The following is a 16535-nucleotide window of genomic DNA, read 5'->3' as shown; positions in this document are numbered from 1 at the left end:
CCACGATCTGCACCGGATTCCGGGTTCGAACCCGTAACTAAACAATGACGAGAAGTAGCTAAATAGGCAACGAAATATGTATTTGGTAAATTTCGTTTGAACTAATGAACCGCACTGCACTGAACTAAAACTAGAATTACAGAATCGATGATTTATGGTTAGTTATTATGTAGTTGTTGTTTACGCTTGAAATTAAAAAACTGTTTTCAAAAAAGTAAACAGAAATTTGTTCAATATTTTCGTAGGAAAAAGAAACCGTCATAAAGCGTTAGCAGTCAATGTAGGTTTAGATTGAACCGCTTTCTAAGACGCATATATTTTGCACAACGATTAAGGTTTACTGAAAAAATACATTTGCTCAGATCTGTATGATCGAACTGATTTAGTTTGGTTTGCAAATCTGACAACGGATACTATTTGAAAGTAGTTTCTACAATTTAAAGAGCTTCACCAAAAATATCAAAAAGAACCTCTCAAAATCGATTGAAATTATAGGTTATTTTCATATAAATTTCTATTTTCGAAGTCGAAAAGCTCATTTTCCCCTATTTTCAAACTGGACTCCAACTCCTATTTGAGAGTAGTTTCTATTCCCAACAACTCCAGAAATTTATCACACTATTCTTTAAAAAATAGAAGAATTTCTGGTTCATTTCCAATTAAACTACTATTTCTAATGTCAAATTATTTTCAATTTATGTGAAAAACCACTAAAAGTAGAGATATCAGGTGGTCTGGTATTTTTCGTGAGTTGAATAAACAGTAACTAAACCGGATTTTTAGAAATCGATTAAATCGACTTGAGATGATTACTTTAAAATACGCATTGCTTGAATTATTCTTTATCTCGTAAGAACATTAATCGATTCGAGAAATTTGAATCGTAACGTTTTGGAAAAAGGAAACGGTTTCAACGGATCGGATTCGAACGTGACTACGTGAATATAGATGCAGCGTTATATTGTTTATTTACTGGATGTCGTCAATCCTAGTCCTCGTTTATTGCGTTCACGATTAGATTTCATATCGATATTTAGTATTGTATAAAGAAGCGGATTCGGAGACGAGTTGATCAGTAAAGATAGAACGGCCAGCCTGTTAGTGAACGACTGACGTAACAAGACCTGGGTTCTGTATACTGACTGACTGAGAATATTTATTCGGAGCTTATATACAACAATTATGAAAGAGAGGATTATTTTGACATTTGAATGGTTTTGAATTTGAACAATTTTGGTTGATTTGGTACCTGTAATATAATAGTATATAGTACTGTAATTTAAGCCTATTTACAATTTCTGACATTCTCCGGTGCGCAAAGAGTCTTAGATGATGATCGGTGATCTATTGAAGTCCAGCGTTGCGTCATAACGATTTACCTTTCGGCTGGCGAAAAGTGTATTTGCCACAATTTTTGTCGTCGTGAGATCTGCCATTTAGTATTAGTAAATCACAACCCCTACAAATATTCATGAGGTTTCGCCCTGCGTGATCAGCTCTTACTATTGAATCTTGTGAAATTATATCCGAATTAATGTTACACCTGTCATGAATGTTCATATAGATGAGTATTGAGCCCATTTCAACGTTTGTGTATAAAAGGTAATTAAAATCACACACGTCCATTGAAACTTCCAACCGTTTTTGATTCACGCATTCGGCTTCTTGTTTCATCCGAACAGGATAAATCTAAGTTGAGAATCGTTCAGCTCAATTTCATTTACGATTCGCAGTCGAGTCTTTTCTGTGCATCGGTTGAGATGTCGCGCCAATCCTTCGTAAGTCGATTTCTTCTTCTTCTGATCGTCTGCACCGGTAAGTTGAATTAAACTATTCGTTAATTTCAATTCATTTCATAAGAAAGTACGTTAAGAATATTTACAAACAGAACAAAAATTGAGACGGTATTTTTACTACGGTCAAGCAAAGGCCAAAGGCAACGCACCCTTGAAAATAAATTTTGGGAGAAACAAGAATAATGGAAAACACATTTTTTGCTCTCTTGGCAATCTCTTGTTCTTTCTCTCTAAGTCTCTTGCTCTTTGTACATTTTTATAAAAGCCTCGATACTTGCAGCGTGGTTATCATGGTTGTAGATATTCGAGTCTATTTTCAGTCTGGATTGTAGTTATTTCACCCACAATCTCACTTTTGAAGAATTCTCTGAATATGGGTGGAAGTAATATCCTGCCGAAACATCAGAACAAAATGATAACAAATGTTTTTTTTTTTAAATATATTTACGTGGAAGAAATAACTATATTTAGCAGCTTTTCACACTTAACTATTCAGAGCACATGTCCAAAGTTGTGAGATACAGTTAACTTAGAGTTAAAATCAGCTCATTGTCTTATGAGACGAATTAATTTGAGAACTCTGGAACTGGATACAGAACGTTCGTTTGGAGATTTATTCCGTTTCCAAATAGAACGGACCAAGCGTTCACACATATTTTAACGAAGATCAAATTAGATCCGTTCTAAAATTTCAAATTGGTCATTTCTCATTGTGTAAATTATAGGAATGGCCTGTCGGCTGGTCTTAATTCAATAATCATTTTGTATCTTACAGGGAAATGTTAATCATCCAAAGATTTATATATTGTATTCTCTCATGCTAATACAAGTACAAACTCTTTTAAACCGTCGATAAAGAAAAGACGTATGGTCAATTTCGGATTCGTTTAAACCTTTTTGATAACTGGAATAAATATTCTTTAACGCACATTGGAAGGTTTATAAATGAGGAGGGAAGACGGGAAAATAGTTTCCAAAAAGATTGTTTATTAGAGGCGTTTTAACTGGAAAGAAATGAAACAGGGAAAAATATGAATAATACATAATTTTTTTTTTCAAAAATTGAAAAATATAGAGCAGTAAATATGTTGTTGAATTGACTTGAAATCAAGGAACCTAACTTTGAAGCTAGGGCTGCAAATCCTTAGATTGAAACTTTTTAGGGAGGAATTTTTTGTCATGTTGAAAAATTAAGTGAAGTTGAAGAGAAAAATGGAAAACAATCCTAGTAACTAAAGTAGCCTGATTATTACGTGCGGTTCATGCCATTCAACATGTCGTCATTTGGGAGCACGCGGTTACAAGAAATTGTAATTTCATCGAATTTTTATTTCGATTTTGCAAATTTACCCAAAATTTGATGGCGCTGAATGGCGTCATATTGGACTTTATCTGTGCATAAATTGCGTTTGAAGTACAGTTTAGGATCATTTATTGACGAGGGTTGTTGGCAGGGAGAAAACTGGAGTTCGTTATATGTTTATATGTTATATGAAAGGTAACTATAGCCCGATTATTTCAGATCGTTTCATCGCGTCTCAACGTATTCCTAAATCTGGAATGTCGAATCCCGAATCTGGGATAACGGGTATCACACGTGGGATGCCTGGTCGAAAAATTCCCGGAAGAGGCGACATAAATAACAACCAATTGATCGGAGATTACAAGGTGGCATCAGAGCAAATAGATGAAGATGGGGATTTGGTTCGAGTTTGTCCAGTCACGGGTTGTTTGGCTAATTTATGTACTTGCGGACTGTTCAACAACTGTTGTGACCTGATTGGAAAGTGCGTCATAAGAAGCGACACGGACGAATTGAGACGAAACAAAACGATACAACAAATTCAATGGACCGACTGTATATACGGAATCGGAATCGAGACGTATCAGTCAAAGGGTTTTATAGCGATCAGTCGGTGCCCGAGTGATTTCGACTTGAATTCAGACGTGCGTCTCTATTGCGAATCGCCGTCCAGTAATCTAGCTACGACAATTCCCGTCTACATCGACGACTGGCTTCCCTTTAAGAATATGTATTGCGCGATGTGTCACGGGTTCAACGACACTCGATACAAACCGGCTAGTCTCGTCCTGCAGTGCACTAACACCACACGAATCGATGACGTCATCACGAGCGTGCACAACGCGTCTTTAAGCGACGATACCGCAAAGGTTCGACTGCCCGAAGATTGTCGTTTATCTTACGCGCATCACAGGCAAGTTCGCATGGTTTTACAGCCGTGCATGCGCAGTAACCTACCCGTGACGTCACACTGCAACGAGTCAGCAGATCAAGACTTAAGGTCTAAATGCAGACGGGTTTTTAACCCGATATCAGCTGTAGTCGGTGGACGGGTGAAAACATACCGTAATTATTACTGCATGAAATGTGAACTGAGTGACAGCGTTTTAAACGAATCGACCTTAGTTTGTACCTATGATCTAACCGGCCAAAAAACATTCGGTTTGAACATCTTACTCGATTTCAGTCTCGCGAACGGCGTAGAATTTCGAACTGCGGGAATGCCCGTCATCACGTGGGCGCCGAAAGACTTTCTCTGCTCGGAAACGAATGAAATATTTGACCAGGAAACGCGTAGATGTCGCGGATACGGCTGTTTACGTGGATACCGTCGACTTGATACCGTCGAAGACAACGCCGTCTGTCGGCTTGTTGAGAACGAATGGCCTAGAATATCCGTACGCGTGTATTTCTCTTTCTTTATTACGTTTAACGAAACTCAGCGATTTGTTATGAAAAACTTCGGGTATGAATTGATGTATTTCAAAGTGAAAGTCTGCGGCGATGTCCATAAATCAAAGATAACAGAAATAGGAAGTTTATCATCTTTAAGCAATGAATCGTCATTGTACAGACGCGACTTCACGCTTACCAATCACGAAGAGTTTCTCGGTGACGTCACTATGGAATCAATCTTGAGCAAATATGAGGCGATGATCACGTGTCAATTCGGTAATGATGGCAGTCTGGTGACCATTTCCGGTTACGAGTTGTCGACTACGAGTTTGACTAAGAATACTCGCTGTGACGTCATCGATACAGAGGCAGACGTAGACAATAATATGACCCAAACCGGAAGTAACTCGTTTCTAGCCCAGTCCAACCCGTCTTTCAAATATTACAGAATTTCTCGAATCACCAGCGACGACGGAAAAACGAGAATAGTAAAATCGAGTAAATGTTCCACTAAAATCATCGACTGCGTGCGAGTGTATTCTGATACAGGAGCCATGGTTTGCAGACGACAAAACAATTCAAAATTCAAAATAACGGTCAGTTCGTTATTTTCCGATCGCGATTTCCTGATTACCTTCACCTGTAGCTGTCTGTCCGTCGTCAGTCTCGTGATAACGGTCGTAATCTACTTGAATATTCCCGATCTGCGAACTCTTCCCGGTAAACTCATCGTCAATCTCTGTACAACTCTCGCCGTGGCTCAAACTCTTCATATTTCCAGCCTGGTCGGCGTTGATAATCGATTACTATGCGTGTCGATGGCCGCTGTTAAACACTATATTTGGATGGTTGTTTTCGCGTCTATGGCCGCTGTTTCTATTCACATGTTCCTTACATTTTCCACTATTCGTAAACCGGTCGATTCTACTAAGACGTTACTGTACTATCTACTATCAGTTTGGCTTTCTCCATTCCTCATTGTCGGACCCTGTATCGTCCTACACAACACAGATACCACTCAGTACTCCGGTGCGGTTTACGGAAGCCCCGTTACTTGTTGGTTTAGTTCCAGTTTCTCCCTATTGATGGCGTTCGTTCTACCGATCGGTATTATCGATCTGGTCAGTATAATTCTATTCGTAGCTACAGTTTGCCGCATTCACCGGTCATTTACCGCGATGTCCACTTCTTCATCTAACGCCAAACAGAAGAGGACGACCACATTTATTTTCTATCGGATGGCTTTAGTGACCGGGGTCACGTGGGTGGTCGGGTTCGTAGCGTCGTTCGTAAATAACGATTATCTCTGGTATTTCTTCAATTTGTTGAATTCGTCTCAAGGTTTTCTGGTTTTCTTGGCTTTCATCGCCAACAAACGAGTGTTCGATATGTGTCGAGCGAAATTCAATTTTAGTCGAGCCGCCAAAAATTGAGTAGATTAAAAGAACTCTTCAACCGATGGTCTCATGCCCGGGACGATGTAATCTAATAGGTATAGGCGTGGTTACCAGACTGAAGACAGATTCATAACTTGTATTACCTCTAGATGGCAAACTAGTCAAACCTGCTGCTCAGCATTCTCTAGAGATGTCTTACAGTCGTTTAAATGTACTCATAGAAAGTTAGCTTCGGAAAATGTAGACACAATAAAAAAAGTAACAGTATCTACTTATCGTCGAACTTCGAAACAAATTGCTACGGTAGGGCATTAGTCAAATGTGATTCATTAAACTTATGTTCATAATATAGATGTAGTCAAACACGTAAAGTAGTGTCGTATGGATATACAGTAGAAGTCCTTTAAATGCCACTATTGGGACCAATTGAACACACCGCATTATAACAAAATTGACATCTCATACAGAATAGAATTTTCGTTTGTGTTGGATTTGGCAGATTTGTTCTCTGAAACACGATGGCGTTAAGTGAGCGACCACATTAAGTATGTTGGCGTTATAACGAACGTTGATCGTAGTAGTCATCGGTTGGTAGCCTAAGACCACACGACAAACTAGTTTCTCAAGAAAGTCAAATGCCACCCACACCATGAAAAAATCCCTAATAAAAACTAAAAAGACAAATGCGTTTTTTGATAAAATGTAGTTTGTTCGTACATATTCATCAATTTACCCCAAGTGAATCTCAATTGCGAATCCTGATCAATCGTGATAATTTTTGGTTGTACCTCATATAGATAGGACATTACGTATCCACTTCCGTACGTACACGACCACCCACGACCCCATGAAATGTGTGTCCACGGATTTTCTGTTGAAATAATAAATATCGTTTTTGTCGTTGTATACTTTTTCTTACTGTTAATATTTTCGAAGCATTTCTTCATCATCACTGAAGATCTCCGAGTGCTCCCGACCAAATGCCTACTTGGGAGTATAAACAGGAACGGTTGTCGTTAGACCCAAGACTAATTCGGTTTATTCTAAGGGCGCGTTCACAAGACGAAATTTAGACTGGTCTAAATTTGGTTCTAAAAGAGGAAGCAGGTTCGGTCCAAATTTTGGACCAGTCTGAATCTACGTATGTGTGTGGACAGAAATTGGTACCAGGTCCGGTCTAAATCGTAATTCTGAATCTCTGCGGTAGATGTTGAGACCTCTGCGGTAGAATGTGAGTCCAGTTTATGAAGTTTTAAATGCTTTAATTAACGTTTATGTAATTATTTTTAAGTACCGTTTTTTCCATCCTCTTACCATGGAAATGTTTGGAGCGTATTCGTATTCGTGTCGCTATCATGATCCGTTTTACTTTCGAGTTGTGAACCGTGTTTAAACTTGCGAGTTACGGCGTGATAGAATAAAATCGAATTCGGGTTGCCGTTTATTTTTTCAAAATTATTTCTGGGTTTCCCAGAACGACTATATCTACATTTACGTGGCGCCATCTACTGACATTCTGGCGCATGACCTCGTTATACCCAGAAGTTTCATTTTTAGATTTCTGAATCTAAGCCAGTTATACATGCATGTTGGTAGCAATTAACGAGCAAATATGTGATGAAATAACTTTTGTGGACCATTAAATCATAAATCTGGCGACGCTTTGTTGATGGGGATAATCGCAACATTATGTTTAGTCATTTTCAGCTGTGTCTAATATTTAACGTAAACGGAGTTTCAATTTGTAGTTACTACGAAAATGAGAAGCGTCGGCGTTATTTTTACTACGACTTTCGAACAATTTAACTAGCATTGGCATGACGTCATAGTTGTCAAACGATGCCAATAACGTTAAGAGTTTGCGGCAAGCGAGATAACCAATGAACTATTAACATAAAAAGTGACTTTTCTAACTTTATCTTTCTTTTCTTTTGGAATTGGTTAAAAACAGTTGATGCCAGCTGTAATTTTCACGATGGTTTTTCAGCACAAAGTCTGATTGTACATAATACTATATTATATCTATTTACATATCTGTTCGACAATTATATCTATCCTTGTGTCTATCCTTGTTGAAAATCCTTTTTATCTACGTAAAGCATTCCTTGTCTCATAAACATTACCAAATTTTCGACAAAGCTCATACTTGCTAAAAAAAATCTAGTTAAGCTACAAATGACTATTTGACTTCATGCTTACTCTATTTAAGGTAACGATTTTAAGATTAATTTTTGAAGATTAATCATTGGAATTTCAATTTACAGTTTGAATATAATTCGACCAAAGTAAACATTTGCTAAAGATTAACGATATTTCTCGGTGATGTCCTTTTTAAAGGGAGAATGTTATGGACAGCCCAGTTCATCAGTTGCGTGGTGCAGTGATGTGGACGGACCTGACGCCCCATCCGTCTGCTGCACAAGTCAGAGACTCAAACCAAACTAGACACCTGGTTGATTATCATATGCTAAATGTGAAATCAATTATTGTTGCGATAAAGTAGTTAGTCGATTTCATTTAGCAGATGTTGTAACCATTGAAACGATATATTAAAACCTAGTATGTTTTGTGTATGTACAATCAGTTACTGTTTGTCCAGTGGCAGCCCTTAAGGGAAATTGATCGTGAGTATATTCAACAGAAGCGTAAGAATAATGTTGAATATCATCTTTCACAGGTTCACCAGTATCTTCCGTTAACTGATGATACGTCACGAAAGGTTCGGGATTCAAGAACTGATCTCTATGCGTGTCTCCCCCTGCTCCCATATCCATATAAGGAGTCGTATATTTGTTGTTTGTGGCCTCAGTATCCACGCACGGATCTGTAGTAACTTTCTGATTGCTGGTGTGTGGTATGTCAGTTTCGTTACCCGAATCTATGACATCATTCAACTCCTCGTTGACTCCATACACCATCTCGACTTGTTGCTGCGGTGCTGTAGACTCGGGTGTAGTGTCCACACGATCTCCACTGGAAAGTCGCCTGCGTCTGAAAAATGGGTAGTTTTGCGCTGAAGAAATCGAGCGAGAAAGAAATGTTGAAATAATGTAAGATTTTGATCAGAGATCATACTGTACAGATCATTTACTGCAAAGCCCGCATCTAGAAAAACTTCTTGAAAAGAAGAGTTAACTCCGCATAAAAAGCTCGTGTATTGATCCGTCCCTGCAATTCCTATGAGTTTATCAAAGTCGTCATTACTTTGAAGAATAATTAGAGAAAATTGGAACTTCGACATTTTTTATTGGAATTTGAACAGTTTAATGTACTGCCAGTAGGCCTACCTTACGAAAACCTGTTTTCCGACCAATTATAAAATCAAAATGCTTTATCACGTTCCTTATAGGCTATTTTGTTGTGACAAAAAGCAAATGCGACTAGTTTTTTTTTGGTTATCAGCCATTTTGTCGGGAAAGCCCAGATTATAATAACAACATTTGTCGTGTATGTTCAAATCGAAGTAAGTAGACACGCGCGCTGTTACGTTATCATTTATATATGACGTCACCAACAAACTCGACTTGGAACTAACGACAACAATCGACCTAACTTCGGTCGAATCAGACATAGTTATAATCTCTTCAGAAATCTACCGTGTTAGTTTAGTAAAATACCTGCAAACGATGACTACGATAATAACGATGATGAGGAGGAAACCGATAACTCCACTAATGATGTAAACTATCGTCATGGTCCAGTCATGTGTGGTGCGGTCAGTCTGGCCCAGTTTAGGTTGGACGGTTGGGTCAGTCTGAGAAAAAAAATGAATATATAAATAAATATTAAGGTGATGAAAATTATATTTTATGTATATAATTATTCCAAAGTTTGTTTTGTTTAACCCCACGTTAAGTGGGTATTAATTGTGCGATGGATCCGGGGGCTATATTCCACATGAAAGTTTGATATTATAAGTTAAATTCATAATGACCTTGTTTTTCGAGCGAAACTTTTCTTCAGTAGTAACCAGGCGAACTCTGAATGAAAAGCACGAAATTTACAATCAAAAAACTAATTAACAGAGAAGAATTGAACAAAAGCAGGGCTGGTGGTAGCGGCATCGATGTCACATATTTTGCGATTGCCTTTATTCCCAAATTTTCAGCTGATGGTAGAAAACGACATGAATAATTAGTGAATGTCCCAGTTTTTATTACAATTCCAGTTTCATTGACCCCGACACATCTAAACATCAGCATTATAAATACACCAACCAGCACGTGATTCTTATTCAGAAACCAGAGACAAGCGAGATATCGAATCAAGTTATTTTTACAAAACACATAGACCGCAAAGCAGAGTGTGATACGTAGTCTAGTATCAGCCGTTGTTACGAAACAACAGGAACCCGTACATCGTCTAGGAACCTTTTCCGTCGGACATTTTTAGCTCGAAATGAATACTGACCCGAATGTAGTGGTTTCAGTCGTCGGGATTTGAGTGGAACTTGAATCATCTGAAATGAGAGAAAAAAACTACATTTTGAAAGTAACTTTCACTGCGTGTGGTTTTGCTTTCAAAGTAGCCTGGAAAAAAGTGTTTTCCGTAATGAACAAATATGCATTTAACACCGTAGTAACGACTAATAATAATTAACTATCACTGGTCACATGATGTCATACCTCCTCCTAGACTATTTTTCAGTAAATGCCATTGGTTTCCACCCGTCACCTGATGAAGTTAATGATGTTAGGCAATTTTTTCACTCTTTTGACTGTGCAAAAATTCTAGAAAACCTTATGCTGGATCTTCGCGTTAACTAAGTATAGTACCCGGAACGCAAAATAGCTGATTTGTAAATCGATGTGCCTTTTCGCATAAAATGAACAACAAACACGAAATGAGATCCGTTTATGAATGCGGCGCCTAATAAAGAATACTTCCTGCGTGGCCAGTCAGACAACAGTGCTTCAGCATCCAGTTCCACAGTTCTGAGTTAGCGTTAACTTGAGTTAATTTAGTTCATTTTCAATGAGTTAACTCTGAGTCAACTCTTAATTCACAAGTGTGGAACTGGGCCCAGACAGTGAAATCAACGAAATCTGACTCTTAAAACTGAGAGCCGTAAAATGGTTGACACAAAATTTATTCTTGTACGGGAGGAACGGACGGAATAGATACATCAACGAGGAGGCAACAAACCGCGGTCCAACGAAAATAATGCGTGAAAAAAAAGTAAATTCGATGTCGAAACAGATGATATTTACATGAGATTCTTTAAAAGAATACTTTCAAAAATTGGTCGTCCATTCTCCGCATGTGTTCAGCACTTGACCAGGGACATTTTTAAAAGAAAATGAAACTACGGATGAAACAACAAACACCAGACATTGGACATTTTATCGGCACAATTTGACTCTTTGATATTTGTAGGAAAACCAAGAAAGCAAGTTTTAATGTTCTAAATTGTTTAACTTATTCAATTCGCTATACAAACAGTTACTTACCTGTTCGATTAACTAGTACGATTAGATCAAACTGAATAGGTTCCCGATCTGTTGGGCTTTCCTTTACTAGACATCTAAAAGACGTTCCATTGTGCAGTTTGAAATCTGCTTGGAATTTTAGCACAACGTAATGGACATTCTTTTTGCTAGCTCTGTGAAGCTTGTCGTCTGGAATTGTTTCCCATTGTTCTGAAGCTCTTCTCTTCTCTTGGAATGTTAATGTTGCATTAAAATTTCCGACAATTTTACAAGTGTAATTTACAATTTCTCCTTGTGTTTTACTGTCGGGGTTTCCTTTGAGATCTGGCATTGGAATGATTTCTGAAACGAATGAATATAAATATATAGCACAGTACACATTAAATAGCCTTCCCCAGCACAGTACTCGGTCAAACTTCGAATAACTTATCAGAAGAAAATCCAAGGAGGGGGGGGGGGTGGGGTGTTAGAGGCTATCGAACCCCTCCCATGCTTCGTGTTCAGATTATTTCTGATAGTGAGATCAATCATTTAATGATGGAACTAACCACAATTAAAATCTACATCGATTGATATTTGTAGCGCCTAGGTCAGAGGACGACCATCTTGAGTCCTATCGGCCAAATTTTTCTCGTGCTGATGGGCCCTTTGGGGGATGAAAACATTTACGAAAGACCACGATAATTGATAAAAGTCTCTTCAAAATTTCCCTTAAAAACTTGAAAAATGTGGAAAAAGTGCTGATTTTGGCGAACAACAATGGCTGCCAGTCTTGAAACTTCGTCAAAATAACTGGATCCCGTCTACGGACGAAAAGTGAACGCACTAGCCCGCTGGGACTAAAGTCCAAAATGGGCTAAAAACGAACTCTACAAACACCAGATATCAGACATTTTATCAGCTCAATTTGACTCTATGATATTTCTAGGAAAACCAAGAATGCAAGTTAATGTTCTAGATAATTTGATTATTTCAATAAGCAACTCAAACGGTTACTTACCAGTTCGTTTAACTACGATCAGATCAAACTGAATAGGTTCCGGATCTGTTGGGCTTTCATTTACAAGACATCTAAATGAAGATCCATTGTGTCGTTTGAAATCTGCTTGGAATTTTAGCTCAACCAACTCAACATTCTGTTTGTCTTTAGTTTTGTTAAGCTGGTCGTCTGGAACTGTTAACCATTGTTCCGAACCGTTTCTCTTCTCTTGGAATGATACTGTAGAATTTCTGCCAATTATTTTACAAGTATATCGAATCGTTTCTCCTTGCGTTTTATTGTCGGGTTTTGCATCTCGAGCAGAATGAGGCGTCCCGTAAATTACTGAAACAAATGAATATAAACATGAATCATATTAATGATGAAATTAACCATGATTCAAATCTTTATCGATTTCTGTTTCGCGGCGTCTGCCGGAAATCACTGCACACGGTGAATGTATTTTTCATTGAAATATATGAGATACCTGGGAAAAAACTGCACTTGACCCCTCTACTCAGACGTCTGACTCCGCCCCTGGTTAGTGAGGTGATTATATAAGCGACTCGTTTTTTATCAAACCAGACATCAAGATACAAACTTCATGTGAAATTAAGTCAACCAGATGTGTTTATATTTGTTGTTTTGTCAGGTTACATTTAGGGCCTGTAGTAAATCTATTATTAAACAGCTAACGTCATCGAATTCGCAAATCTGACTGAAATATAATCACAAAATCGAGTAATGGCGGCTGCAGTAACTTACTTTCAGCTCCAGATGTTTGTGTGTTGTATAAATTTCCCAGTTGCAACAAAACTGTGCAGATAATAAAGAACAGACGCGTCTTCATCGTCGTGATATAGAAAGGATTGATTCACCTATACCCGTCGTATATACATAGCCAAAACAATCGCTCTGGTTGAGGAAGTTTAATAGATTTAGATGCATTGATAATAGAGTAAATATATCCGCGTGTTATAGATAATCAAATGTAGGAAGAGAAAAGTGAAATTATTAGATGAAAAAAATCATCGGACCTTCCTGACCTGATCAGCCCTATGGGCGACAATTCCTTTCAAGGAGTCAAGAACGATATTGCCGCTAGACGTATCGGCCCCACTCCGCGCGGTTGCGCCACCGCGCGGGATTTACGCGAAGCAGCAGAACACAAACATGGCCACTCTCTCAATTTTCAATGATAAAAATCGTGTGTGCATTTCAATTATGTCGGCTGTTAGGGTTTTAAGGCACAATATAAGTTGATGATGTGATATGGCGATGTTGATTAATGATAATTCCACAAATAGTCACGAACGGTGCCGATTGAGTGTACAGCTGCCAAAAACACGTGCGTAGTTGCGTAACTATTTGCAGTGAATTGCGGACGATATACGAAGCCATAACGGCCGTTTAAAAAAAAATTATACCAATCGCAATTGTAAAATAAAAATGAGATAGAACCTAAGTTAAAATTCTGGCCATTTCTAAAATTTTATTAATTATTATTACTAATTTTTAGTCAGTGCGGAACGTTTAGTTTTCCAACAATAATGAGGGGTGGTAGGTAGTCATGCAATTCAAGTCATCATTTATTACACGTTACTTCCGTGTTGTTGAAAATCTCGTGAGTTCTGGACCAAACCCCAATGAAAAATGTGATAATGCAGAAATAACACAACTCGATTGGCAACTCGTTAATGAGATCGAGTAGTACGACTTTGCCCTTTTATACGGTTAGATATCGTAACCTGTAATTATCTTTACAGATATGACAGGCTGTTCGAGAGGCATAATAACAGCAATATCCAGTATGATGATGAGAATAATAATAATATGTGTCTTTTATAGCGCTAAATCTAGCTCGGAGCGCTTTACATTTTTTGGTATTAATACTTCAACCATGATTTTAATACCCTCACATATATCAGTAATCTCTCCCTGGGGAGCAATAGTCGGAGTCATCTATCAGGCCAGATACCCATTTTCTCCTGGGTGGACAGTGGCAATGAGAATAAGTGTCTTGCCCGAAGACACTGCGGTAATGTACGGGGTTCGAAACCACGACCTGGCTTCCCTGATTAGCCGAACGCTCTAACCGCTCCGCGCTCCACACCGAGGCGTGGATATAGAAGTCCATCATATCGAGTGCCCATACTTTAATTTTCGAATACCATCAAGCTAGGGCTCTGGACGTATAGGCCCCTATCCGCGCGGTGGCGCCACCCCGCGGGATTTACGTGAAGCAGCAGAACACAAACACGGCCATTCTCTCAATTTTCAATGATAGAAATCGTGTGTGTATTTCAATTATTTCGGCTGTTAGGGTTTTAAGGCACAATATAAAATGATGATGTGATATGGCGATGTTGATTAATGATAATTCCGCAGTGAAGCTAGTCACGAACGGTGCCGATTGAGTGTACAGCTGCCAAAAACACTGAAATGTGCGTAGTTGCGTAACTATTTGCAGTGAATTGCAGACGAAACATGAAGCCTTAACGGCCGTTTAAAAAAAATTATACCAATCGCAATTGTAAAATAAAAAAGAGATAGAACCTAAGTTAAAATTCTGGCCATTCCTAAAATGTTATTGATTATTATTACTAATTTTTAGTCGTGCGGAACGTTTAGTTTTCCAACAATAATGAGGGGTGGTAGGTAGTCATGCAATTCAAGTCATCATTTATTACACGTTACTTCCGTGTTGTTGAAAATCTCGCGAGTCCTGGACTAAACCCAATGAACAATGTGATCTGTGTGCTGGCCACAAATGCACACAGATCACACTACACTACCCATTACACACTCCAGTACCCACAGCTTTCATCCATCCAAATATTCAGTGTCTTTCTTCCTGGATTTCCGGGGCTGAAGTCAGCCATGTCTTCGGAGGGTGGATTTTCACAGAAGTAATGGAACTTTTATTCCTAAGAAGGTGGAACCATTTGTAAGGTTCCCGCGTAAATATCGAGTCCGCTGAGAACTTACGTAAATCATCCAGTTTATGCATATTTCGTACAAATTAGCCAATCATCGACGAGTATGACTAATTATGCGTCCAATCATTGATGATGAAGTTTTGGAAGCTGGTTTTCGCGGCAATTTTAATAATTCAATTTTCAAATTAAATCATTTTGCTATCAGAGATTTATGATTTATACCGATATAAACTTCATGCAGTTCAGAATAGATTGATTTCTTCACTAGAGTCGCCGCGCAGTTTATAGAGCGAAGATGGATTATGACCAGTGACCCCAATAGTTAGATAATATGAAATATGAAACTTCATTGTGTTCGACAATTCTTGTCGTTCGCACAGATTATTACAACTGGGTGTCTTGTATATGTTCACACCTAGAGGTTATCGCGATGGTGTATGGTTAACCAGTCTGAAAAGAGGTGCTCAAACTGTCTCCCGTAAAACAAGCAGACCCCTCTTGTGAACATATTAGGATGTATTCTGGATGGATGAAAGATAAACCGTTCTCAAAAACTGAGCCGTTACTGGAAATTAAATGGAATTTGAATTGTATTATTGTTCAGGATTTATTTGGAATGAAATCGCGCTCAAACTAATTACCGGATTGATATAAACTGTGCTCAATGAACTGAACTGTTATAAAAAACACAAGGATTCAAATTGACTCAAGGATTATCATTGGATTCATACATTACACACACAGGATTGGATAAATTGTAAGTTAGAAAAACATTAACAGTCGAAATTATGTTTTATAGGTTTAATTAGTTTAGGAACTTACTCGGTGAGTTAGTAAGTTATAGAAATGCATGAATATTAATACAATTTTAAATAAAATGCGTTAATTAGTAAATAGGGTGTTATTTACGTCAGGGTCCTGTGGGTCTCTGGGTCTACAGATAGAAATAGCAGTTTGTTTATTACTTATGCCTCATATCTTTATTTCATGTTCCTGTATTCCATGCTTCTTTTATTCCAGGGTTTCTCTCTGTTTTCAGGTTTTTTTCTATTTTTACAGAATTTCAGATTTTTCAAATGTATTGTTTTATAAGACAACGCCTTTTATGTAAATATTTTACTTGAAATAAACATGACAATTTCAGGGTCATCGCTGAGACAAGAACCCAGAAGATTGGGCCACAGAGTACGTGTCTTCACCCCCAGCACACAACAGAGTGGCCCGATTCAGGTGCGGCCTGTATGTTCTACTTCAGTGAGAAGATCAAGATCCCCTAGTCACAGTAGATTGAACCTTA

The 16535-nt window shown here is 38.2% G+C and overlaps 2 protein-coding genes across 2 annotated transcripts; one reads left to right on the top strand and one right to left on the bottom strand.

The window, feature by feature from the left end:
- The first annotated feature begins 3287 nt into the window (after positions 1–3287).
- On the top strand, positions 3288–5927 carry LOC141910474 (uncharacterized). The gene has a single exon (XM_074801165.1). It carries the CDS (start codon positions 3288–3290, stop codon positions 5925–5927), a length of 2640 nt encoding a protein of 879 aa, XP_074657266.1.
- A 2038-nt stretch (positions 5928–7965) lies between these two features.
- On the bottom strand, positions 7966–13172 carry LOC141911229 (uncharacterized). The gene is made up of 7 exons (XM_074802211.1): positions 13065–13172; positions 12321–12644; positions 11342–11662; positions 10302–10350; positions 9826–9871; positions 9509–9645; positions 7966–8882 (listed from the first exon to the last, which is right to left on the bottom strand). The coding sequence occupies exons 1-7, from the start codon at positions 13147–13149 to the stop codon at positions 8441–8443; spliced, it is 1404 nt and encodes a 467-aa protein (XP_074658312.1). The 5' UTR covers positions 13150–13172; the 3' UTR covers positions 7966–8440.
- Between the last annotated feature and the right edge of the window lie 3363 nt (positions 13173–16535).

This window comes from Tubulanus polymorphus, chromosome 9 (genome assembly GCF_964204645.1).
Source record: "Tubulanus polymorphus chromosome 9, tnTubPoly1.2, whole genome shotgun sequence".
Classification (NCBI taxonomy): domain Eukaryota; kingdom Metazoa; phylum Nemertea; class Palaeonemertea; order Tubulaniformes; family Tubulanidae; genus Tubulanus; species Tubulanus polymorphus.
This window is presented reverse-complemented; position numbering and strand designations above follow the sequence as displayed.